Source organism: Vicugna pacos, chromosome 31, assembly GCF_048564905.1.
Source record: "Vicugna pacos chromosome 31, VicPac4, whole genome shotgun sequence".
NCBI lineage: Eukaryota > Metazoa > Chordata > Mammalia > Artiodactyla > Camelidae > Vicugna > Vicugna pacos.
The window spans coordinates 15748072-15772487 of NC_133017.1; the positions used below are offsets into that span (position 1 = coordinate 15748072).

At 52.9% G+C, this 24416-nt stretch overlaps 1 protein-coding gene across 1 annotated transcript; it reads right to left on the reverse strand.

Moving 5' to 3' along the window:
• Nucleotides 1-304: 304 nt before the first annotated feature.
• On the reverse strand, nucleotides 305-24113 carry C31H8orf74 (chromosome 31 C8orf74 homolog). The gene is made up of 4 exons (XM_006203184.3): nucleotides 24024-24113; nucleotides 22270-22462; nucleotides 3158-3561; nucleotides 305-675 (listed from the first exon to the last, which is right to left on the reverse strand). Exons 1-4 carry the CDS (start codon nucleotides 24069-24071, stop codon nucleotides 436-438), a joined length of 885 nt encoding a protein of 294 aa, XP_006203246.2. The 5' UTR covers nucleotides 24072-24113; the 3' UTR covers nucleotides 305-435.
• Between the last annotated feature and the right edge of the window lie 303 nt (nucleotides 24114-24416).

Here is a 24416-nt window from a genome sequence, read left to right on the forward strand (position 1 = left end):
GTGGCTGGCTGCACACGCTCAATCCCATTGTACAAACCTCGGAAAGGAAGGAGGGTCCTGGTGTTCTCTCCACTGTGTTGGCTACAAGTCCTTCCTGGTGTCGGGTCTCACCCTCCTTCTCACCTGCTGATCCCCACTGGGGGGCCACTCTGCCCTCAGCGTGGAAGCTCAGGCTTAGCCGACAGGGATGTTCGCCTGTGCTTACAGGACAGCCGTCTCCCGCGATGCAGGGAAAATCCACTTGGGTGGATTTGCAGGTGGTGAAAGATCGTTTCCAGGAAGAAGACAGAGAAAATACGATACGTGTTGTTTTGGTTTCTTTTAATCGCTGAAAATCTCTGATCTGTTGGGCGCCGAGCGCATCGCACACTACTTTCCTAATCGCCACTGGCTCTTCCTCGGTCAGAGTCCTAGACAGTGGACACCAGGGGCTTTCTACTTCTTCTTCGCTTTTGCTTTCTTTCCTTTGTTTGCTTTGTGCAACTTAGGAGATTCATCCTGGCCTGGCGGGCCGGTGGTTGGGAGTGGGAGAGGGATGGGAGCGTTGAGGTTGAGTGTCTTCTTCTGAAGTTTCAGGTCCAAAATATCAAAGGTGACCTGTATCTCGTACTGCAGCAGCTCCCTCAGGCACTTGACCTGGACGTGGATGGCCTTGTTGATGAGGTCTCCTAACTCCTGGAAGAAGCGGAACGTGGCGGGTGAACAGGGCTCTGGAAAAGGGCTGGGCCATCTGCAGAGAGACTCCCATCACCGGGTCCAGTTCTCCACACAGCCACCGCCTTTCTCGGTGCTGGGACCTCCCATCCACGCCCCACCCCACCGCCCCCCAGATCTCCTCTCCATCCGTCCCCACCCCACCCTGTGCCCTGGGAGGCTGACTTTTAAAGGGCTGCATCAACTGACTTTTTTTTTGTTTGCTTTGTTTGTTTGTTTAATTTATAATAGAGGTACCGGGGATTGAACCCAGGACCTTGGGCATAGCTAAGCAAGTGCTCTACCACTGAACTATACCCCACCCGCCTCACCTCCACAGGCTACCTTGACCTGTGGCTCCCGGCTGGGTTCAGCCAATGGGAGGCACTGGCAGGAGGCCTGAGGGTGGGGAGAGGATGGAGTCTCTTACCTTCCCGCCGGCCAGCTAGGGGTTGGTCGTGGCGTGGCCCCCCACCTGCAGCCATACCTCCCGTCCCGTGGCCCTCCCCTATAGCTCTCTCTTTGGGGTTCTTGTGATGGCTTCTTCCCTCCTCCCTTCAGGCCTACTGTGGCAATCACCCCATTTGAGTGTGTCATTTATTACTAACATTGTTCTGGGTGCAGAAGCCAGTCCCATATCCCCTCCTTTCTGGCCAGTGTAAGCTCCGTCTGGATACCCGCCCTCTTCTTTCCACTTCTGCCCTAATCTCATTCTCTCATCTCAAAGTTCTGTGGCAGGCTTCATCGGAGGGGACGGGGAAGTTGCTCGGCGGGTGGGTGTGTCCCCCAGCCAGCTAGCCTTGGGAAGAATGGAGACCCAGCCACCACGTGCCACGTTAAACAGGAGCCCCTCTCTGTCGTCCCAATCAGGATTAGGGCGTCATGGAATCCTGGAGCCATGGACCATGTAACTGTTGCTCCAGGTTCCCTGCCCAGACAGGCAACCAGCAGAGGAGAGTTCATGCTTGTTCTAGGGTGTCAGGGAGTATCTGGTTGCCTAGAAGTCATTTTTTTTTTTGAGATCTCACATTTTAACTTAAAATCTCACGCAAAATCTTACATTTGCCCTAGAATGTCTCCTTGATTGTTTTTATATAAAAATAATGCTCTTCCCCTAGATGCTTGGAGACGATTGTGCTCCGAGAAGGTGCACTCTATTCATCCGGTGGTGTGAGTGTCCCCCAGCTCAGGCACACCACCGGGGGCACACAGTGGAGCGGACCCTAGCCTGCAAACTCCAACTGGCAGGGACCAGGAGCAAAGTATCGGAGGCCCACGGGGGAGCTGGGAGGAGCAGGGGAGAGCAGCGCTGCGGGGAAGTGGAGGGGGACAGCCCCTTCCATCGCGGCTTAGCCCGTGTATCTAGGGAGGTCCCTCGAAGTGGGGGGAGGCAACCCCTTGTGCTCTGTTGGGTGCCCCCCGGACGTCTTAATGCACGAAGGTTACATGGCAGCCCAATATGCTATTTATCTGGGAGACTTATTCATTCATTCTGTTAACTGTTGTTCAGAGATTTCCCCAATGTTTTCCATATATTTAAAGGGATCTGTCCCATGGCCATTCACTCTTTGCTGACAATTCAGAAACCAAAATGCTTTTGGAACACAGTCCCTGCGACTCCCCTCCCCAACCCCCAGCCCTAACCCCCTCAGCGCCTGCACACATGTGCACACGCATACTTGTCTCTGTGTTCAAAGGCAGGCAACAGTGGTGATATCAGTGCCTGTGTACAGTTGCAAAGTGAATTTAGACACTGCCAGGCCCTGAAGATGTTGGCTGCCTTGGGACCACACTAGTCACCATTTATGGAAGAGCTGGTGCTGGGGACTCTGGCTCCAGGAGCCCCAGGGGTCCTTAAGACCAGCCCAGAGGGCAGCCAGCTTCTTAGACCTAAACATGTCGGGCGGACTCTGCCAGGTTCTCCCTGGGCCACTAGCTCCACCCCTCGCCCACCTCATGGCATCATCCATGTTGAGCTATCTGTCCCCCATGGCCCTCCTTTCAAACCCCCAACCCCCAGCCCACATGGACACTGGCTGCAGGCAGGCAAAGGGCACTGAGAGAATCCACGGTGATTGGGAGCCTGGGGACTGGGGACTGAGCCCAGGACCTCGCGCTTGGGCTATTTCAGTGGAATCTGCAATGGGAAGACCTCGGGCTTTGGGGTCAGCCAGACCACAGTCCAAATGGAACCACGACCACGTGCTAGCTCGGGGATCTTGGGCAAGTTGATGAACGTCTCTGAGCCTCAGTTGCCTCGTCACTAAAATGAGGACACGAATCGCACCTTTCAGGGATGTCTCATGAAACGTGCGTGCAAAGCCTGAGGCTGACGCTAGTGCCTGTCCCCCCATCCCCTCCCATGTGTGCAGATGACAGGGTCCCTCCTGGACATTCTCTTGGTAGGAAGGGACGTTTGAGCATGGCAGGTGAGCCTCCTCCCACCTCGACAGCCCCACCTCACCTCTCTTTTCAGAGCCTGGCTGAGTCGCACTGGCCCCTCCGAGAGCGTCTTCTGCAGCAGGTGCTCCTGCTCCAGGCGCAGCGCCTCCTTCAGGAGCAGCATGTTGGTGCGCTTCTGCTCCTCGCCCAGGATGAGCTCCGCCACCTGCTGCTCATGCTTCCAGACGTCCCTGTCCTTGCCCTCGGCCAGCGGGAGGGGCTGGGGAGGCGCGCACACCTCCAGGTGAGTGACGGTCAGGTTGACATCCTGGTCCTGGCCCAGGACATACTGGTAGAGTCTGTAGTGGCGGAGGAAGGTGTTGTGGAAGTAGTCGCACAGGGCCAGCAGGTGGCTGGTGTTGAACTGCCCCTGATAGTCTCTGAGCTTGTTCCCCAGGGTCATCACAGCCTCGGTGATGGAGCAGCCTGTGGACACAGAGGGGCCAGGCCTCTATGTGAACTGGGGCAAAGCTGCACTGATGGCTGATCAGTGTAGTCTTGGACCCCAAAGTCCCACGTCCTACCAGCTATCCTAGACCACCATTTATTCTTGAAAGCTCTGGGGGTGTGTCTCATTTCCCCTTTTACCTTGGCTTCCAGGAGGCTCCGAGGTAATTTTATGCACATTTATCCCATTTTTTTTCTTTCTATGATTACCCCACTCCTTACCACTATTTTGACATTTAAGTCTTTTTTTTTAATTTTTAAAAATATTTTTACTTTTTAAAAAACTTTATTTTTCATGGAGGTACTGGGGATTGAACCCAGGACCCCGTGCATGCTAAGCACACACTCTACCACTGAGCAACACCCACCCCCCCCAACTCGTCTTTTAAAGACTTAGTGCAGCTGGGCTTTATGTTGTTTCCACTTCAAATCCTGTGGGAAGGAGATGAGGGTGTAAACGAGGGATTCTGATACGAATGGAGCATGAGATGACTGGGAAGGCAGAGGCATTATACCGGAAACACCGGTCACAGAGTTAGGCAAATATTGTTCCGACCAGGCAGAGATGGGCTGCGAGGGTAGCCCTGGGCAACACTCTTCAGAGGATAAATTGCCTTCTCCCACCTCCTCACTTTCACCCCTCTTGCCTGCAACTCCATCAGAATCTCAGGGTAGGAGTGTGGTCGGAGGACAGGACTCTCCCCAGCATATGACTGGGTCTAAAGACAGGGGTGATTCAGTAAAGGGCTGCGGCTGAATGAGGTGCCTGCCCTGTGAACAGACGTCAGGCAGGGAGAGTGCAGGACAAGAGACAGAGAAGGAACCTGGCCCCGGTGTGGGGAGACCTGTGTCCACACACAGATGCCATCCTCGAGGTGACTGTGAAGTCTCTCCTGTTCCCTGATTCAGTGTCACTGCTATAGGGTGGGACTTTGAGCCAGGTGACCACCAGGTCATGTGCTTTGGGGGACTCCACATTTCTGTCTACTGAGGACGGAGACCAAACATTGCAGACGGAGAGCCTGGCTCTCCTCCTGGGGTGGAGGCCAGCCTGCCTGCAGATCCCCGTCCTTGTCTCCCCTGGGTGCGCCCCCCGACGGGACCCTGGTGGAGTCTCCCCCTCCCCAACCAGAGGCCTCCATGCGCCTTTAGGAGTGAGGAGCCCAGCCCAATGCGCAGAGTTGTTCTTCAAGCCCTCCCCACCCCCGAGTCTACGTTCACTTTGGTGCCTCACTCTTGGCTCTGCGTGGATGTATTTACCTTGAATCTCCGAGTGTACTGAGAGAATGGAGGCATCAGGCTCTTAGAGAAACATTAGTACATGGAGCTCTGCTCCACCTTGAGCCTCCTTAGAATGGGCTGGGAAGGGTCACCGGGATTTAGGCTTCAGTCTCCTGGGGGAGGGGAGGAGGGAGGCCCCTCCATTGTGCAGAATTAGAGGTAGGCGGGCTGTGCTGTCCCCTCCTTTCAGGGCAAGTCAGTGGGCTCAGAGGTCTGGGAGAGTGCTCTGTCCCAGGGTGGGGACACTGTGGGGGAGGGCTCTGGTCTGGAGGACTGCCAGCTCTGTGCCTTCCTAGGTGGCACGCTTGGGCCTCCGTTCCCCTCAAATGTAAAATGGGAGATAATTTTATTTACTTCATAGGATGGTTAGGGGGGTCAAATGGGAAGACACGTCCAGGTGCCTTGCACAGAGCCTGCTGCAAAGTGGTAATCAATAAGTGCTGCAGGAAAAGAAGCATTTGTTTCTGTGCTGGGAGCAAAGTTTCTCCTGGCCACATCTTTCCATCTGGCTTTCCATCTCCATTGGCTTGTTCACCCATCCATCCATCCATCATCCATCCATTCATCCATCCATCTATCCATCCATCCATTATCCATCCATTCATTCAACCATCCATCCATCTCTCCATCCATCCATTCATCTTCCATCCGTCCAAGACTAATTGATCAAACTGTTACCAAGGGCCTATTAATTACTAGGCACTATGCCAGGTTCTAGCAATACTATGATGTGTCTTATTAGACGCATCCTGTACCCTCGGAGATCTCACAGGAGAGAGACACAAGCAGCTGTTGACACATATGTGAAGAGGAACAGAATCAGGTGATGAGGAAGGCTGAGTTGAGGGAAGGCCTTTGTGTCTTGGAGAAAGTGACGCATGAGCTCCATCTTGGAAGCTGAGTGGGACTGAGAAAGCAAAGACGGTGGGGGAGGGACTTCATGGGTACCACCTGAGCGAGACCAGAGGGGCAAGAAGCCACATGGCACTGGGGGGGAAGAAGACCGAGTTTGTTGTTGTTGGCACCGAAAGGTGGAGACAGAGAGTGGCAAGCATGGAGCGGAGAGGTGGGCGGAAGACAGCAGGAGGACCTTGAATGCTGTTCGGGAGCCAGGGCTTTGTACTCTCGGCAGTGTGGGGCCTGCCAGGGCTGCCAGCAGCTGGCAGACGTGGTTATGCTTGCTGTGAGCTTGATCCCACTGACGGTCACGTGGTGGCCTATGGGGCGACTATGACCCAGTCGGGACAGAGCTGCTAGGGCCTGCGAGAACCAGGCGAGCAGGTGTGGGCAGACGGGGCAGATTGGAGCTGCAGGACTGATGGCCAGATGTGGAGTGTGACCGAGGCCTGCGCAACTCCCAGGCTCTTTCTGGGGACACTGGAGGAGTGGTGGGGCCACCAATAGACTACAATACTATGGGACATTTACGTCTGATGTGATCCCTGCCCTCAGAGAGCTTCCAATCTATGGGAAAGGAGACAGTTGAACAAATGATATCCCTTCTTTATTCCTCAACCCCCAGCCCAGGATTCTGTGCTCAGTGGGAGCTGATAGGTATCTGGTGAGTAAAGGAACCCATTCTGATAATAAATTAAGTGTGCTGATGGAGCTGTTCATTTATCCATTCAACAGGTATTTTTCAGGGGCTCTTCCTTCCATGTGTCAAAAACTCATGTGGGTTTCAGGGAAGCGGTGAAGGGCTTGGGGGAAACACACGGACAGTATGACTCTGCTCAGGGCTACACGGGGCTGGGCGGGTGCATAGTAGGAAGAAGTGACTTTCTCAGGGAAGTCAGGGAGCAGTTCCCCAAGGAAGTGGTGCAGGAGCTGAGATGGGCTGTGTCAGAGGGCTCACTGGGCAAAGAGAGATGGAAAAAAATGAAGCAGGCAGCGGAAACAGTATGTGCAAAGGCCCTGCGGTTGGAGAAAGCATGGCCCATTTGAGGAACTGAAAGGCTGGGTGTTGAAGAGTTGGCAGGCTAGAGAGCAGCTGGTGAGACCCTCTGGTTCTGGAGGAGCCAGGTGGTGCAGAGCCTCACACACCGCTATGGGAGGAATGTGGTCTTCAGCATGAAAGTGTTGTTAAAACAGTATCTCTTTCACAACGTGAGTCAGGTTATGGTCCTCCTGTGTAAAAAACCCTCCGCAGGCTGCCAGTCCATCCCTCATGCTGCAAAAGTCATTTGGGGGCCCAGCCATCCCTTCCTTCTGACTTAGTTCCTCCTCTTCCCCCCTCCCTCTGCTCCTGGCACCTGCCGCCCACTATTCTCCACCGCGCCGCACACGCCTTTGTGCCATCCCTCAGCCTAATTGCCCTCACGCCCATGGGCACCACCTTCTCACAGGGGCCTCCCCGACCACCCCTCCCACAACCCCCATCAACTGGTTACTTTGCCATTTTAAGCAAAAGTTGAAAGTTACATTTACTGAAAATAATGTTTAAGAAATTAACTTTGTCAGTTGTTTTTTTGCCAGAAAAAAAAAGGACAGTTTTGAATGACATTTTAAGATTTGATTCCATTCCTCTTATCATTATGTATTTATGTAAATTGCTTCTTTGCACTTGTCATTTGACAATTACAATTTATGCAAGTCACATTAAAAGCTACTTAGAAAGTACTGTTAAGTTCGACGTTGAAAGCTTTTCAATTTTTAATTTAACTTAAAAATGTTATTTAGTCATCTTTAACCTTGCATTGAACAAACAATGAGCTTTATATGTATAAAGCAGGTATACATACAGCATGTAACAGACATACAGAAAATCCATGATGTTAAAATTTGATAGGGGTTGGCAATTAGGGAAAACAATTTAAAAATGGCTTCTCAAAAGGATCCAGCAACCCTACTTACACCCAAAGAAATGAAATTAGGCTCTTGAAGGGATATCTGCAACCTGTGTTCATGGCTCATTGTTTACAATAGCCAAGATATGGAAATAGCCTACCTGTCTGTCGATGGATGATGGTTAAAGAAATTGTGATACACACACAAAATGGAATACTATTCAGCCTTCACAAAAAGAAGGAAATCCTGTCATTTGCCACAACATGGATGAACCTGGAGGACATGGTGCTAATTGAAATAAGCAAGACCCAGAAAGACAAATACTGTGTGATTTCAATTGTATGTGGAATCTAAAAAAAAGGAGAACTCATCACAGCAGAGAGTAGAACGGTGGTTGCTGAGGGCTGGGGCGCGGAGGTCACAGGGAACTGTTGATCAAGAGGTAGAGAAGCCCCGATTATGCAGGACCAGTAAGTTCTGGAGATCAACCACAGAGCACATGCCTACAGCGAACAGTACTGCAGTGTGTGTTTGAAATGCGCTGCGAGAGTAGATCTTAAAGGTCCTCCCTGCAAGGAGAAGTGGGGGCCACGTGGACGGTGGACACGGGGGTCATTTCACTCTGTAAGTGTGTACGTACATCGAAACGTCATGTGGGGCACCTTATTTATTTTTCAATTATTGACAAATTGATCATTTTTATTTGTTAGTTATTTCTTAGTAATGCTGAGGGGATCACACATAGAAAAATTAATAAATCCAACAGCTCCTCATGGAAATGATAATGAAAATACCAGGCGGAGATGCTGCTTCTGCAGAGCAGTGCACTTTCTCCCTACTTTCTAATTGGTTCTCAGTTTCCCATCTGTGTCACGGGGACCAGTGGGCACTGGGCATGCTCCTGCATGGAGGACGGCAGAGACGGCCAGCAAAGGGTTCCCAGCTGGTGGGCAGCAGTGTGAGGTCATCGGTTTCTGATCAGAGTGGAAGCACCTGTATGTGAACTTGGTGAGGTGAATCGTGGAAACGTCTCTTGCTTCCACGGAGCTGAACCGGCTGGAAGACACCCCGCTCCTCTTCCCCGCTGGCCTGGCAGGCGTGGGGCGGGGGTCTCCTGCCCCCTCCAGCTGTGGGCAGCCATGATTGCCTTGTTTGGCCGGGCCAGCCCTGGTCTTCTCCTCTCGGTTCTCCCAACCACGCACGGAGCCAGATTGAACCAAGAAGTCCATGGGCCCCGTGGTGCCGAGCGCCCTCAGCCAACACGCACAGCTATCCCAGCGGCCCGTCACCCTGGTGGATCTGCTCCTACGAGCATGGCCGCAGCCTCAGCCATAAGACCCAAGTGTGGACCTTGTCCCAGCTCAACAGGGAGGTACCCACAGGCTGAATTCTAACTTCCAGCCCCTAGACACTTTTTGGACCAGTTCTGGTTTTCAGCAAACATGATCCCAAGCTGGCTCATGAGACACCCTAACTTGGCCCCCAGACCACCCTCCATCTGCCCCAGGTTGAGAAGTCCCTGATGATTCAGAAAGCCCGGGATTAAGTCTCGGAGAGAAGCCTCTGGCTGACAGGCGGACAGATCCGTACCTGCAAGTTGCTCTTCAATAACAGGGAGTGGCCTTCATTTGCATTGGCTGCTGGGAACTTCCTGAAGACGGTCCCCAAGGGCCTGGAGGCCAGCACCTGCGGAGCGCAGGGGAGAGGAGGAGGGCGGCGGGCGGGGGACGAGCGTGGGCGGGGTGACAGCGCCAGACGCTCCGGAATCAGGGCGAAAAGGCACCGGGCCTGGACTGGGCGCTCCGGGCGCCCTCCACCCGCCCTTCACCGCGGAATCTGGGGCTGGGCGGGGGCGAGGGGATGGGCACCTCCCGGCGGGGTTGAGAAAGGTGAAAAGGGGCTGCTCCCCCTGGGTGGGCGTGAGGGGGAGGATCCAGGTGTCACTGGCGCCCCCTGACAAACCAGTTTGGTTGCCCCCGTCTTGGCTGCGAGGGGCGGAACCGAATCAGGGTTACCTTCCAAATACTTGAGCGCCTACCAGGGCACCCGGCATGGTGGGAAGCCGAGGAAAGCGCGGACCCGCCCCGCCGCCCCACTCCTGAGTCCTGAACGCTGCCCCCCACCTCCTTTCTGCTCTTGAAAAGGTTCTGCCCAACCCATCCACCACAAGGTGCCAAGGACAGTGACAGCTCAGATGAGGGGCGTGTTTTCTTTGGGGCCGGGGAGACTGTCTTTCAGGGAGCTCCCACTGTGCCGGCTTGCCCTGGGTCACCTCAGGCTCCGCCCAAATCCTCCCAGCAATGTGAGCAGGTGTAGCCACCAGACCCAATTCACCCTGAAGAGAAACTGACGCTCAAAGAGGTCAAGGGAATTGCCCCAGGGCGCACAGCTGGTGCGTGGCAGAGCCAGGATTTCAACCCCAGCCGGACGTGATCCAGGTCCAAGCGGCGTGGGCTCTCCTTGTAGACCCTGGAGATGGACACTGGAAGGGGCCCCAACTCCCAGGTCACAGTTTTCCAACCGTCGTTCTGCAGTAGGCCTTACACAGAAATGAATGACCTTGAACACGTGTTGGATCCAGGGAAACAATATGCTAATGAGCTCAGCAAAATATGCTAATAGGCCAAAATAGCAAATGGCCAAAGATGGTTGAGCCTCTGCCATGAGGCCAATACAGGCAGACTTTGGAGGTATGGTGGGTTCCATTCCAGACCACCGCAATAAAGCGAATACTGCAATAAAGGGAGTCACCCAAATTTTTTTGGTTTCTCAGTATGTATAAAAGTTATGTTTACACAACACTGGAGTCTACTAAGTGTGCAGTAGCACTATGTCTGAAAAACAATGTACATACCTTAAAAATCTTTTATTGCTAAATTTGCTAGCCACCTGAGCCTTCAGCGAGTACTAATCTTTTCAATAGGGGAGGGTCTTGCCTGGATGTCAGAGGCTGCTGCCCAGCGAGCACGGCAGCTGTGGTGCCAAGGATCTGGTAGTGCCGCGTCTTGCCGGCCTCGTGCTCTGCTCTCAGCCACTGCTCATGGTTGCATGGAGGCCCCCAGGGAGATAGGGAAGCCCCTGGCCCGAAGATGGCCTTGGTGCTGGGGCCGTTCCTCACGGCTTGGTGTGGCTGTGCTGTGTAAGAGCACAGACTGGGAGTCCAGACAGATGCGGGCTCACAGCTTGCTTCTGCTTCTTAACAACAATTGCTGGCACAAGTTATTTTCCCTCTCTAGACATTAGCGTTCCCATCTGTAAAATGGAGGCATTGAAGGTGTCTGCCCCCCCAGGGTTAGACTCAGGCATGTGACAGAGCTTCCCACAGCGCTTGGCACTCGGTGGCACGCAATAGATCACATAGTCATCATCATTGCATCATGAAGATTCTCCTGGCATTGCAACTCCCCGGGCGCTGTGAGCTGTTCTGGGATAAACCTGGCTTTCCGGAGGACCCTGTCTGCTCCTAGGGCAATGCATCCTACAGACTGGGTTTCCCGAGTCCAGTCCCTCCTAGGTCCTTACCTGGCGGCTCTCTCCACCTTGCTGGGGGCAGGGCGTGGAATACCGATGCGCTTTCTTTCCTGGGCACACTGGCTGCTGAGGGCAGAGGCTGGCTGAGTGTTGGCTGACCCCTGTTATGGGGATGCAGAGGGTAGAGGAAGGGGCAGCCCTTCCGGTCAGACCATTTACTGAGTGACTCAATAGTTCATAGCCCCCTTGCCCCCAGCCCCACATGTCTGGAGCATTCTCTGCTCTCCTGTCTACTGTGAGCTCCTCAGTGGCAGGAACCTGCTAGAATGGACCAGATTTCCTGATTCCAAAGGATCTTTTCAGAAAGCTCTGGATATGTAGTCGTTGCCCAGTGCTCAGCCGACGCTGGTGTGCTGCTTTACAGTTGTAAATCATTTTAATTATCCATCAATTTATTTAATTGGTCACAATTAGCCTATAATACAGGTAATTGCTGCCATTTAACAAATGAGGAAACTGAGGTTCAGTGGCCCTATGAGAAATCAGGACTCTCCAACTCCGAAGCAAGTAGACCTCAGCTACTGAAGGATTTTTGAGGCGTGAACGGAAGATATAGAATTACAGGACTTCCACTAGGACTTTTAATTTTTTTATTTTAATTTTTATTGTGCTAAAATATGCATGGCATAAAATTTGCCATTTTAACCAATTTTTAAGTGTACGGTTCAGTGGCATTAAGTACGTCTGCATTGTCGTGCACCCAGCGCCCTCTTCCATTTCCAGGACTTTTTCATTTTTCCAAACTGAAACTCTGTATCCACGAAACACCAGCTCCCCCTTTCCCCTCCCCCAGCCCCTGGCAACTCGCGGTCTACTCTCTGTCTCTATGAACTTGACCACCCTCTGGACCTCGCTCCAGTGGAATCATCAGCATTTGTCTTTGTGTGACTGGCTTCCTTCACCTCGCGGATGTCCTTAAGGTTCATCCACATTGCAGCTTGCAACAGAATTTTATTCCTGTTTAAGGCTGAGTAATACTCCAGTGTATGGGTAGACTACCTTTTGTTTATCCAGCCATCTGTTGGAGGGTTGAGTCCATCTTTCGGCTATTGTGAGTAGTGCTGCTATGAACGCGGGTGCTGAGATATCTGTTCAAGTGCCTGCTTTCATTTCTTCTGAGTAAATACCCAGCAGTGGAATTGCTGGATCATGTGGTAATTCTATGTTAAATTTTTTGAATCAGTCCCCTGCTGTTTTTCCCATTCACTAGGTTTTTTTGTGTTTGTTTTTAAGATTAACCAATAGCCATATTAAAGGAAAAACCTACCCACACATTAGGATTTAGCAAGATTTTGTTGTCCTTTTAGAGATTTCCTCCCTGTTCATGTTCCTGGGACTCAGAGGGTGGACACAGCGCCAGGTAATTAAGATTGTCATGGGCTTTTGCCCGAGCTCTTCTCTTTGCCCATGGTGGGCCCCCTGCCTTGTCTGCTTGACACATGCACCCCTCACTGACCCTCACCCACACTCCTCAAGAAGTTGGCTAATGCTGAAGAGCTTTGGCAGAAGGACAGATTCTGGGGCCAGGCGATCTCAAGGTTAATGCTGGTTTTGCTTTTTACTATGGGATGATTTGCAAATTACCTAACCTCTCGGAACCTCAGTTACATCATCTTGAAATGGGGACAGTAGTACCCACCCAGCTGAGCTTGCTGTGAACGTTAAATGAGATGATCTAGGCAGAGAACTTGTGCACCTTGACTGCTGAGTGGACGTCCCCTCTTCTCCACCCGCTGCCACCAGGCTCTGGCAGTGCTTGCTGGAGAATGGCTGAGTGAGTGGGCAGGGTGAAGCTGACTTGGGAAGGGTTCAGAAGTCAGAACAGGAGCCATCAGGCAGAAGATCAAAGAGACAGATTTCAGATCAGTAGTGGGAAGAACTTTCTAGAAGCAAGAGCTTTATTAGCAGAAGAGTGAGGAGGAATGGGGAGAGAATTCCTGACTAACATGTGTGAGATGGGGGTAGGCGTGAGGGGAGCTTGGATCGGGTGACCTCTTGGGTCCCTTCGACTCTAAGAAGCTATGGTGATTTCCATGGAGTTGACTGTCCCCAGAGCCACATCTCGGATGCCGTGGGCGCCTCCTGCAGCCATCTCAAGTTTGGTGAGTGGCCTGTGACTTGGCATCTTCATTATCATCTCCGAGATAAAAATGACCACATAGTCCCACCGTCTCAGGGACAGGGCACTGGACCGAGACTAAAATTGGCTACTTCATACCTGTCCCCTGTCCCCTCTGATGTTGGGGGGCTCAGGGACCGACTAACACGTCTAGCCAACCGAGGAGGGACGTGGGAAGTTAGAAGTAGGGCAAGTGGTCACTCTGAAGGGCCAGAAGTCTGGTCCCGAGGGCACCAGTAACATCCACCCACACACGGTGGCGCATCTCGGCCAGAACACATCAGCTGATGGGCGCAGCTTACCCCCTCGGCTGGCCCTGCACCACTACTGCGTCGGGGCCATCCTGCTGGGGGCTGGGATCCAGGTTCATGCTGTAACTCCAGGTGACTCAGTTAGGAGCCCAGCCCCCAGGTGTGCCACTGGTATTTGCGGGTGCCCAGCTGCCCTGCCTGCCAGCAGCCTCATTCCACTCCCTGCCGGATGCTCTCCTGGGGCTCCGTGCTGCTCCGGTCCTCCTGTGCCCCGAGTAAGATCCCTCTGGTCAAGTTGGAAGGTCTCATGGCTGGAGGTTGGGGGGGTGAGTGGTGCGCTCTGCTGTCACACAGACCGGGGTTCAAATTCCGACTCCACTTACTGGAGGTTCTTCCTGGTACCAGTTACTCAAACTCTCTGGGCCTCAGTTCCTTCATCTTTAAAACAATGCTTATGACACTAAGTCATAGCGAGGCTTACAGATGCTATGGGTGAAAATGCCAGGATCTCTGTTCCTCCCTCTGCAGCAGGTGTGGCCGCCGGGGAAGGCTGGGGAAGGTTTCTATGACCGGCGACTGGCCCAGCCTCACCTGATGAGCTGTGACCTCACTCACTATTCTAGGCTAAATCAACAGTGCTACCCGCCCCCCCATTCATATGTTGAGGTCCTAACCCCCAGGACCTCAGAATGTGACTGTACTTGGAGACAGGGTCTTTGCAGAGGTAATTAAGGTTAAATGAGGTCATGTGTGGCCCTAATCCGATATGACGGATGTCTTTATAAGAGGAGATTAGGACAGACACACGCAAAAGAAAAGCCATGTGGGGTGTGTGGTGAAAAGACGGCCACCCACCAGCCAAGGAGTGAGGCCTTGGAAGAAACCAACCCTGCTTGCACCTTGATCTTAGGCCCCCAGCCTCCAGAACATGAGAAAATAAGTGTCCATTGTGGAAGCCGCCCAGGCCGGGGTACTTTGTTGTAGCAGCCTGAGCAGGCGAATACACTCAGGGAGGTGTCTCTGGGATGATGGCTGTGCCGTTGCTCCAAGAAGTGTGCTCCTGAGATCTCAGTCAGTGGCTTCTGTGGAAACTTCCTCTCTCCATCAGCAAAGTTGCCTCCAAAAGCCTCTCCTCCAGCTTTAGACTGAGGGCCATGGGGTCTGGGCTGCCCGGGAGAAAGCTGCGGGAGGGGCAAAGTTTCAGGAAGATGGAAAGGCACCTGCTCCCTGCAGCACTGGTCCTGAATCTCCGGAGGCTCCCCAACGTGGGCAGATTCTGAGCAGCTGGCCGTGTGGACCCTGGGCACGGCCATGAGCTCCCTGGGAGAGTTTATGTGGGGATCTTGGGGCAGTCATCACCTCCCGGCAGCCCCAGGCTGTGGTGGGTGCTGGTGGTGGGGTGGCTGCCTTCCATCCTCCAGCCGCCTGGATGACATTTCCTGGAGAATCAAGAGGGGCCGTGGGTGGAACTGCAGATACCAGGGCTGTGACGCACCTCACTGGACACTTGCCCAGTCGCTTCGTGCCTCCACTGACTGGTCATCAGGGCCCCCAGCCCCAGGATTTAAGGGCCAGGGCTGCCGGAAAGTCCAGATGTCCAGGTGGAGCACCGGAGAGAGGCCAGTGCCGGCCAGATGCTGGTGATGAAAAGAGGCAGAAGTGGCGAAGTGGCTGAAGTGATGGTTGGAACAGATGGGCAGGTGGTCATGGGCCCGGGGCAAGCATCTCTGCTGAGTCACGCGCCTCCGGCCCTCAGCTCCCCACTGAGCGGAGCCTGTGACGCGGGAGGCTGCTTCCCGCTCCCTGTCCCCTTCTGCAAAGTGCCAGCTGGAGACAGGAAATGTGGGTCCTCCTGGGCACCCTGAATTTCTGCAGCTCCCCGACGTCCCCAGATGCCCCAGCATCTGTCTCCTCTCCAATCTGGCTATGCCAGATCTGCCGCTTCCTTTGATTTCCTCCCGCCAGGACAGAGCTGGTAGCGGCCTGGCCCTCTGCGCCGAGACTGGTGGCTTCACCCTCGGCTCCAAGGACACAGCAGGATGGGATCGGCCTGGGGTTTCCCGGAGGCTGGCAGAGGAGGGAGGACTCTTTCTTCTGGCCGAGAGCTGAGACCAGAACATCCTGATAAGCCATTTGCCAGGACAGAATCAGCTTCTGCTTTTGAATAAAGGCCCCCCTCCCCACTGGTACTGCAGCCCGATCTGGCTGGGAGATAAGCTGCGCTGGTGGCCAACCCCGCTGAGCTCTGAATCACTGTTGTGCAAACAGGACCCTCCTTAAAGGCTGTCGGCCAACTCTGTCATCTAGTGTGCAAACGAAACTCTGCCATCGCTAGCCCAAGATTAACTTAAACAGAAAAACCCCTGGAGAAGCGACCTTCCGAGAAGAGTGACAGCCCAGAGTGGACTTTAACCTAAACGGAAGCTTGAATGTGAGCTGGCCAGACAGTGGGACCCCCAGCTGTTTGCCTGCCACACCCTACAACCTGTGACAGGTGGACATGCGCCCGGGGAAAGGGCAGCGACAGGAGATGGGAAGGCTAGAGCTCGTTTGGAATCTGATCTGCTGTCTTTGCGAGCTCCTCCTGCCCCCTCCGGCCTGGGTTCCCTAACGAGGGTGGTCCAGAGACACCTCCTCGTGCCGCACAGCCGAGTCTCCTCCCCTGTGTGCCCGAGGGTGGGCAGCCGCATTAGGTGCCAGGCTAGAGGTTGTCTGGACCTCCATTCTGCAGGCCCACGACTTGAACCTGTCTGCGGTCCTGCCCGCATTGCTGGGGGAGGTAAGAAATGGTACAGAGAGAGAGCCCCTGGGGGGCAGCAGGCAGCAACCCCTGGTCCTGGACCACCAGCCTCTGCAGTGCAGCCCTCTGTGCCTCACCACCACGTGTGATGGAAGCTGACCTCTGCCGAGCACTTCCCCTGTGCCTGTCAGTCTGGTACACTCTGCAGGCCCTGTCTCGTGAACTTTTCCAGCTGCCCCATGAGTTGGAACTGTCATGGCCCTCATTAAAGAGATAAGGAACCAAAGGCCCAGACAGGTGATGTTTTCAAGGTGACACAGTAGTAAGTGATGGAGGCAGGACCTGAACCCAGATCTCCTGACTGTAGAATCTAGTGCCCAATCGCTCTGCAACGTGGCCTTAACCAGGCCCAGCCTGAGCCTGGAACTAACTGCAGAGTGAAGGGGAGCGTCCCCGGGGAGGGAGGAGGCACCTGCTGAAATCCCCCCCACCCCCGCCTCCGAGGATCGACGAGCTCATTCACGCTCTTGTGAGGGTCCGTGTGACAGATTTCTGGGCGGCAGTGTGGACACGGCTCCGTGGGGCGGCGTCTGGGCCAGCCCAGCCATCTTCTGGAGCAGCAGGTGTCATCCTGACGGCACCGAGGCTGGGCCCAGCTCAGAAGGCTGGGTTCTGGTGTGGCTCTCCACCTGTGGGGGCCCCCACTGCACCCCACTGTCTGCACCCTCCAAGCCTGGCACCAGCCTGGCATGGCCCTCACAGCGGGTCAGTTCCCCAGGAGCAGAGCCCGGACAGCGTCATCGGCCACCTCTCTTGCGCCCCCACTTCGGCGATGAGTCTGCAGCTTGCTTGACCTCCGGCTGAAGCACCAGCCCCCTCACTGCCAGCGCGTCATCCTGCTCTGCTCCTTGTGATGTAGCTGAGGAGAAAGGGCCTCGGGACAGCCTCTACTGTTGAGAGGGAGCCGAGGTGACTCCTGTATATCTGCAGGCTGATGCAAAGTGGATTCTTCATGAAGCGCGCCCAGCCTCACTCGATCAGGCCGAACCATCTCACTGCCTGTCACGCCTCCGGGTCTTTGTCCCTGTGGTCCCTCCTGAAAATAAGCGTCAGCCCTCACCGAGCGCTGACTAGGCACCAGCGCTGTGCTGTGGGCTTTATCTTTATAACCCTGAAAACAGCCCTCTGGAGCGCTGCTCTGGGTTCCCCATTCTCCAGACGAGTGGGCAGAGGCTCAGAGGCAGTGCGGCTGCCCAGGACCACACGTCCTGTAAGGGACTGAACTAGGGTTTGAGTCTTCTCTCTGGGCTCTGAGCCTCCAGATGGATTCTGTTTCCAGCGAGTCGAGTTTCAGGCATAGGGAGCCCACCCAAGAGCTTGTTCCTACTTGATGTTTGTATCAACCTTGTTTCACAAACTTGGAGACGATTTAAAAGTAAGAGGATGATCTTGTAAGCTGGATGTCCCAGGATCAAGATTTAAAAGATGCCATGAGGAAAAAAAGATGGGCCAATGTTGACAGTCAGTGGGAATGACTGTCAAGTCCCACGTGGACATTCAAAATCGGTATGTGCAAGGGCAGGATGGGAAACATGGGAAAATAGGGATGACGGACTGTCTGCCCAGTATCAATCAATGTGACATTGATGCTGATAAAGCAGATGCTCCCATAGGCTATATAAACAGGAGCATCTTCACCAGCACAAGGGAGGTGATAAAATTCCTTATCACTTCATTGATCAGATTGCAGGTGGTATTGTGTTTGGATCTGGATGCCATATTTTAAGAATGATATCGACAAACACAAGTATGCCCAGGGAAGGGCAGCAAGCTGGGGACAGAGGAGGTGAGGTGGGGTGGAGGGGTCTATGGAAATGATGGCATATTAAGAATGATAAAAGGTTCTGGGGATGTCTAGTGTAAACGTGAAGACACAACCATCCCAGTGTATACAGCCATGCAGCACCTGCAGGGCTGGCACGCTGCTTCAGAGGACAGACTTTGAGTGTGTGAGTAAAAGGTGCAGCAGGCAGGTGTAGCTGCGGATAAGGAAGAATTCCTAATAGTGAGACTGATTGTACAAAGGAATGCATTGCCTCAGAAGGAAGGAGCTCCCCGTTACTTGAAGGGTGCCAGCAAAGGCTGGGAAAACCTCACCAGCTGGTTGAAGAGGGTCCTCACAGTAGAGGGAGTTAAGTTTTCTGATGACCAAGTCTCCTGACAACTCTAAGGTTGTAAAAGTCTACGAGACAGACTGTCGGCGAGGTCTGCGATGACCAGAAACACTGAAAGTGTCATGCGATTTAATCTCTCCGGTTTGAGGTTGGGTTTGCATCATCATTGACTGTTTCTCGAGGGCTCAGCCAGTCAAAGGCGCTGATGGAAACTTGAAAGAGCCCGAGTTCCCACCTGCTTGGGGTTGACATTCTTCTCCCCGCTCGTCAGTGTTTGTTCTGGCCACGAGCCACCGCAGAGCTCAGACGGCAGGGCTGAACTTTGGTACCCAGGCGCTGCTGTGAGCAGCGGGGAGCGGGACCCAGAGGGATGCCAGGGAGGCCCGGGGGCCAGGGTCAGGGGATTTCTGGGGGTGTCTGGGTTGGAATGAAATTTCCCAAGGATCTCTGAAACCAGCCCATGATAATGCCATGTCTTGCTCAAGCCTTCAGGCTGGGACCACTGGGTGGGAACGCTGGCCTGGAGGAGAGATGTGGAAGGGTTCCTGGGCAGCTCAGGAAAGTAAAAAAACAAACAACAACAACAAAAAACCTGGTGCAAGTGCACCTGAGATGTGTAAAAGGGACACTGAATGGCTTGAAGCCGAGGAGTGATGAGATTTTATTTGTGTCTGAAAAAAATCACAGTGCCGTTTGGTGAATGGGTGCAGAAATACAAAATTTGAAAGCCGTAGACTATTCAAAAGATGGAGGTCAGTTAGACAGAATGGTGGAAGAGGAGATGGCGAAAGGTGCTGAGACTGGACATTGAGGTGCTGATAGGACTGGTGGGTGAGCTCTGGGTGCATCAGAGATGGAGACATCATGCATCAGGGACAAGGCATTGTGTGTCCTGTTTGCTGGGCACCTGTTTAAGATCTTGGTCAGAAGACCAGTGGAGGACCTCAAACGTGCCACATATGTTAAAATTTTTATACTTAAAAATATCAAAATAAAGAAATACAGAAAAGTTTCCCCAAAAGTACATAAGGCAGTGTGACACTGGCAAAACAACAGACAGACCAATGGAACAGAATAGAGAGCCCCGAAAATACAGGTGACTGACCTTTGACAGAGGAGCAAAGGCAATACAATAAAGAAACTGTGCTGGATCAACCCGAATCCACGTGCAAAAAACAAAGTTAATCTAGACACAGACCTTACACCCTTCACACTAATTGACTCAAAATGGAACACAGATCTCAATATAAAATACAAACTATTAAACTTCTAGCCTATGACATAGGAGAAGTTCTAGATGACCTTGGATTTGGCAATGATTTTTTATATGCAACACCAAAAGCGTGATTTCATGCAAGAAGAATTGATGACCTGGATTTTATTAAAATTAAGAACTTCTGCTCTGCAAAAGACAATATCAAGAGAATGAGAAGAGAAGCCACAGACTGGGAGGAAATATTTGCAAAAGGCGTATCTGATCAGGGGCTGGGATCCAAACATACAAAGAACTCAAAATTCAGCAGTAAGAAAACAACCCAATTGAAAAAAGGGTAAAGATCTTCACAGTCACGTCAACAAAGATGTACAGATGGCAAAAAAGCTTATGGAAAGATGCTTCACATCATTTGTCACCAGGGAAATGTAAATTATAATAATGAGATACTACAAGATACCTATCGGAATGGCCAAAACACAGAACACTGACAATACCAACTGCTGGCAAGGACGAGGAGCAGCAGGAACTCTCATTCTTTGTTGGAGAGAATGCAAAACAGTGTAGCCACTTTGGAAGACAGTTTAACAGTTTCTCAGAAAAACTAAACATACTCTGACCTTACGATCCAGCAATCATGCTACTTGGTATTTACCTAAGGAGGTGAAAACTTATGTCCACACACAAAGTTGCACACCGATATTTATTGCAGCTTTATTTATAATTGCCCAAACTTGGAAGCAACCAAGATGTCCTTCAGTAGGTGAATGGATACATAAACTAGTACATCCAGACAATGGAACATCATTCAGCCCTAAAAAGAAATGAGCCGTCAAGCCATGTAAAGACATGCAGGAAACTGAAATGCACATTACTAATGAGAGAGGCCAACCTGGAAAAGGCTATGTACTGTATGATTCCAACGGCATGACTTTCTGGAAAAGGCAAAACTACGGAGACAGTAAAAAGATCAGTGGTGACCAGGAGCTGAGGATGGAGAAGGGGATGAATAGGTGGAACACGGAGCATTTTTATGTCGAAACTATTCTGGAGGATACTTTACTGGAGGGTACACATCATTACACATTTGTCAAAACCCATTGAATGTGTAACTCCAAGCACGAACCTTAATGTAAGCTGTGGACTTTGGGTGATAGCCATGTATCGACGTGGATTCATTGATTATAGCAGGTGTACCACTCTGTGGAGGGGGATGTTGGTGATGGCGGAGGCTGTGAGTGTGCAGAGGCAGGGTTTCTGTAGGAAATCTCTGTATCTTCTGCTCTATTTTGCTGTGAACTTAAAACCACTCCTAAGAACAAGCTCTATTAAAAAATAGTACAGCCTGAAACCATAAAACTCCTAGAAGGCAACAGGGGGAACGCTCCTTGATGTCAATCTTAACACTGATTTTTTTGGATATGACACCAAAAGTAAAGGCAACAAAAGCGAAAATCAACACGTGGGACGACATCGAATGGAAAGCTCCGTCTTTCCCTGGTTCCCATGACCTTAATGCTCCTGAATCTTAAAGGAGAGGGACTTTGTTTAGTGCCCTTAACTGGAAGTTTTCTCGTGATGAGGTCAGGCTCTGAGTCTTTGCTAAACCATCACGGAAGGATGCTGGCTTCTTCTGTGCCAAGTGGCACAGTATTCTCAGTGTGTCCTCTCCCCAGTGGGTCGAATACTAAGGGGGTGTCTGCTAGGCTCCCTCACGAAAGTACTCTCTTCCCCTTTGTGGTCAGTAAGAATGTTGGGGGGAGGAAGGATGTAAGTATCCCATTTCTCATCAAGCATTCACCCGCTGGTTCTAACACGTACTGATGATTCTTGGCTGAAATTACTATGATGGTGGCATTGAAGGGTTGCTCCATATATTTGCTTAATGAATGAATCTGCATCTCACAGCTCAAGGCGTGGACAGATATGGCCATGTCCCCTCGTGCCATGCGTCCCAGGGAGTGATGCTCTTCTCCTGAAGCCTGGCAGAGGGTAGGCCTGAGAGTAATGCTCCCTTTATGAGCTCACCTGACTGCAGTTCCCCCATCCCTGCCAGCAAGCTGATGCCTGTAGAGGCTCCTTGCAAGATACTCAGCAGAGCAAACCCTGATACTGGGAACAATTTGCAATCTCTCAGGAGTACAGTAGAAAGTCAATAAAGAGTTTTAAGAAGAATAGTGACACGGTTGATCTATGTCAAGCAGAAATAAAACAAAAACTCTAAATTATGGTCCCTCTTCTCTCTTCTCCAAACAAAAATTGATTTCCCTCTGAGTCGACTCTCAGAGGTATAAATCAGATGATGAAGTTCATGCTAAAGTGTAAATGTCTGAAAATCACCCCCCCTCCAGCTGCTTTGTGAACAGCTTGGAGAGGTACAAGATTTTCAGCCAGGGAGATCGAGGACAGGACTTAGCAAGGACATTCTGTTCGCTCCACTTTCTAGATAGTCTGGACGGAAACCCTGTTTATGAGCATGTGCGGAGGTTGAATGCCAGAGAAAGAAAGGAGGGGCTCCAGGCTCCTCCGAGGGCTCCTGGGGCTGTGTGCCCTCCCTAAGCCTCACCGACACTGCCCTGGATGCCCCATACCTTTGGTTTCCTTGAGCAGCTCTTCTGTGAATTTGACCACCTTGGCCACCTCCACCCACGGGAAGCCTTTGCCCGCAGCGAAGATGATGCTGTCATAGAGGGTGTCCAGCAGGATGCTTCTGCGGGCGTCTCTGAGTTCGTCAAACTCTTCCCAGTTCAGCAGGCTCCGCAGGTGCTCCCGACCTTCCAGTTTCTGCAGGGCGTGGCATGAAGGGGTGGAGGGTGAGACTGGGGAATCGAGATGCCATCATCCCTGGACAGTACACTACAGGGGGCCCTACCTGGGCTCCCCACCATTCCTGAAGAGTGACTGGGAGCGTGGGTATGCATTGGCACAACCTTCCCTCACCTTCCCAGGAGCATGCTCTCCTTTCTGGCCCTGCTCCTTCCTCTGGGAGTCCTCATGCTGGGGTTGTATACCTCCAGCAGGCCCCAAGTCCTGAATTATGGTCCTTTTTCCCTCTTCCCTAAAATAAAATTTGACTTCCCTTGGAGACTACTCCCAACTAAGTGCTGCAGAGAAATCGATCTGATAATGAAATTCATACTAAAGAGTAAACGAGTGACCGAGAAGAGCCTCAGTGAGGCAATACTTTAGCAGAAGAGACATATCTTGCTTGGTGAAGCTAGAGGGTAGAGACTGGTCAGGATGCCTTTTATTTCTCTCTATAGGTAAGAATTCATTTTACTTGAGAGTTTGCCAAGCCCATCCAGAAAGGTTCTTAGAGATTGCCAATGGATGTAGGATAATCAAGTGCCTTTAAGTGAGGGGGTAAGAAAAGGTGTGGCATGAAGTGGAGACCCACTGAACACAGGAGTCTTGCTACCCTGGGGTGAGAGGAGGCCCAGGAAAGGGGAGCTGATGGCAGATGTGGGACCAGAGGGAGACCCGGGGCCCTGTCCTCAGCCCCCAGGGACTCCTCTCCCCTTCCCTGCATCCCTCATAGGTCCCTAGGTCAGCATCCGATGGGACCGCTGGCTGGAAGGTCCAGGGAAGGTGGTGAAAGCACACGTCCCAGGCCCGGGAGGGAGGCCCCAGCCAGAGGCAGCCTCCCTGGTGCTCGCCCAGCAGCTCGTGGCTGTGGGTCAGGGGCCGACCTGTGCGCACAGCTGGCCTGGGGCCCCCGGCCCGAGGGCTGCTGCAGAGCCCGGTGGACTCTGGACGCCCTGCTCTGGAAGAAGCCGGCTTAGAGGCCTGGGCCCAGGCCCTGCAGGTTGGATTCTCATCCCTCAACAGGTGCCCACCTTCTCATGCATTTCAGCCTCAGAGATGGTTCTGAGGAGCCATCAAAATCTACCTCTGTCTTTGCCCTAAAGGCACGGCCCTCCCCCCGCCACACACACAACCACACACAAGCACTCCCTGCACACACTGGGATACAATCCCAGAGGGCTCACAGGGCCCTGCAGCTCCTGGTGAAGGTGGCGCCCTGGGACCAGCCCAGGGGCTTCCCAGGCCCTCCCTGGAGAGGAGGCGGGCACAGGGCCTCCAGTCCGCCACCTCTGTCCCTGCACGTGGGCTCTGCTGCATCAGGGGCTGTCCCTGCAGGCCGGAAAATAGCCCCCAAGCTCCAAGGGCTGGGCAGACTTTGGCCTGGCATCCCCCCGGCACGCAGCAGTGGCGGGCCTCAGAGCTGGTGTGCTGGGACAGGGGTGCCGTCCAGGGGTCCCTCAGAGGAGGCCCTCCTCACACACGCTTCACTCTTAGACCCACCCTAGCAAACTTCCTTTGAAAAGCCACATGTTCTCGTCACCTGAAATTGGAAGACTCTTTTCACTCCCTGGGGTGTTAAGAGTGCCATGGCCTCTGCATCCAGTTGCTAGGAGACCTGGCCAGGAAGGACTCAGAGCCTCAGGGACGCTGGGCTGGTCATGCCTGCTTTGTGAGGTCACGGTGACCCGCTGTGAGGTGGTCTCCCAGGCCCCTTTCTCCCGCCCCTCCTCTCCAGCTGGCTCTGGATCTCACTCCCAACAACTGCTCGGGGACCTGGAGCCCTTTCCTATCTCTCCAGCCTCCCCCCGGCAACCTGTAAACACAAGAACATGGCCCTGGGCCCCCATCCCACACATCCTTCTAACCCAAGCCCCACTTCTCTCCTTCCTTCCACAATCAAGGATTTGTCTTCATAAAAATTTGCTCCCCGTTT

Coding starts and splice junctions, on each gene's coding strand:
- C31H8orf74 (XM_006203184.3), bottom strand. CDS start 24,071: ATGGCACTCTTAACACCCCAGGGAGTGAAAAGAGTCTTCCAATTTCAG. Junction 3,562..22,269: donor GCTGCTCAAGGAAACCAAAG/GTATGGGGCATC, acceptor CTGTGTCCACAG/GCTGCTCCATCACCGAGGCT. Junction 676..3,157: donor GCCAGGCTCTGAAAAGAGAG/GTGAGGTGGGGC, acceptor CGCTTCTTCCAG/GAGTTAGGAGACCTCATCAA.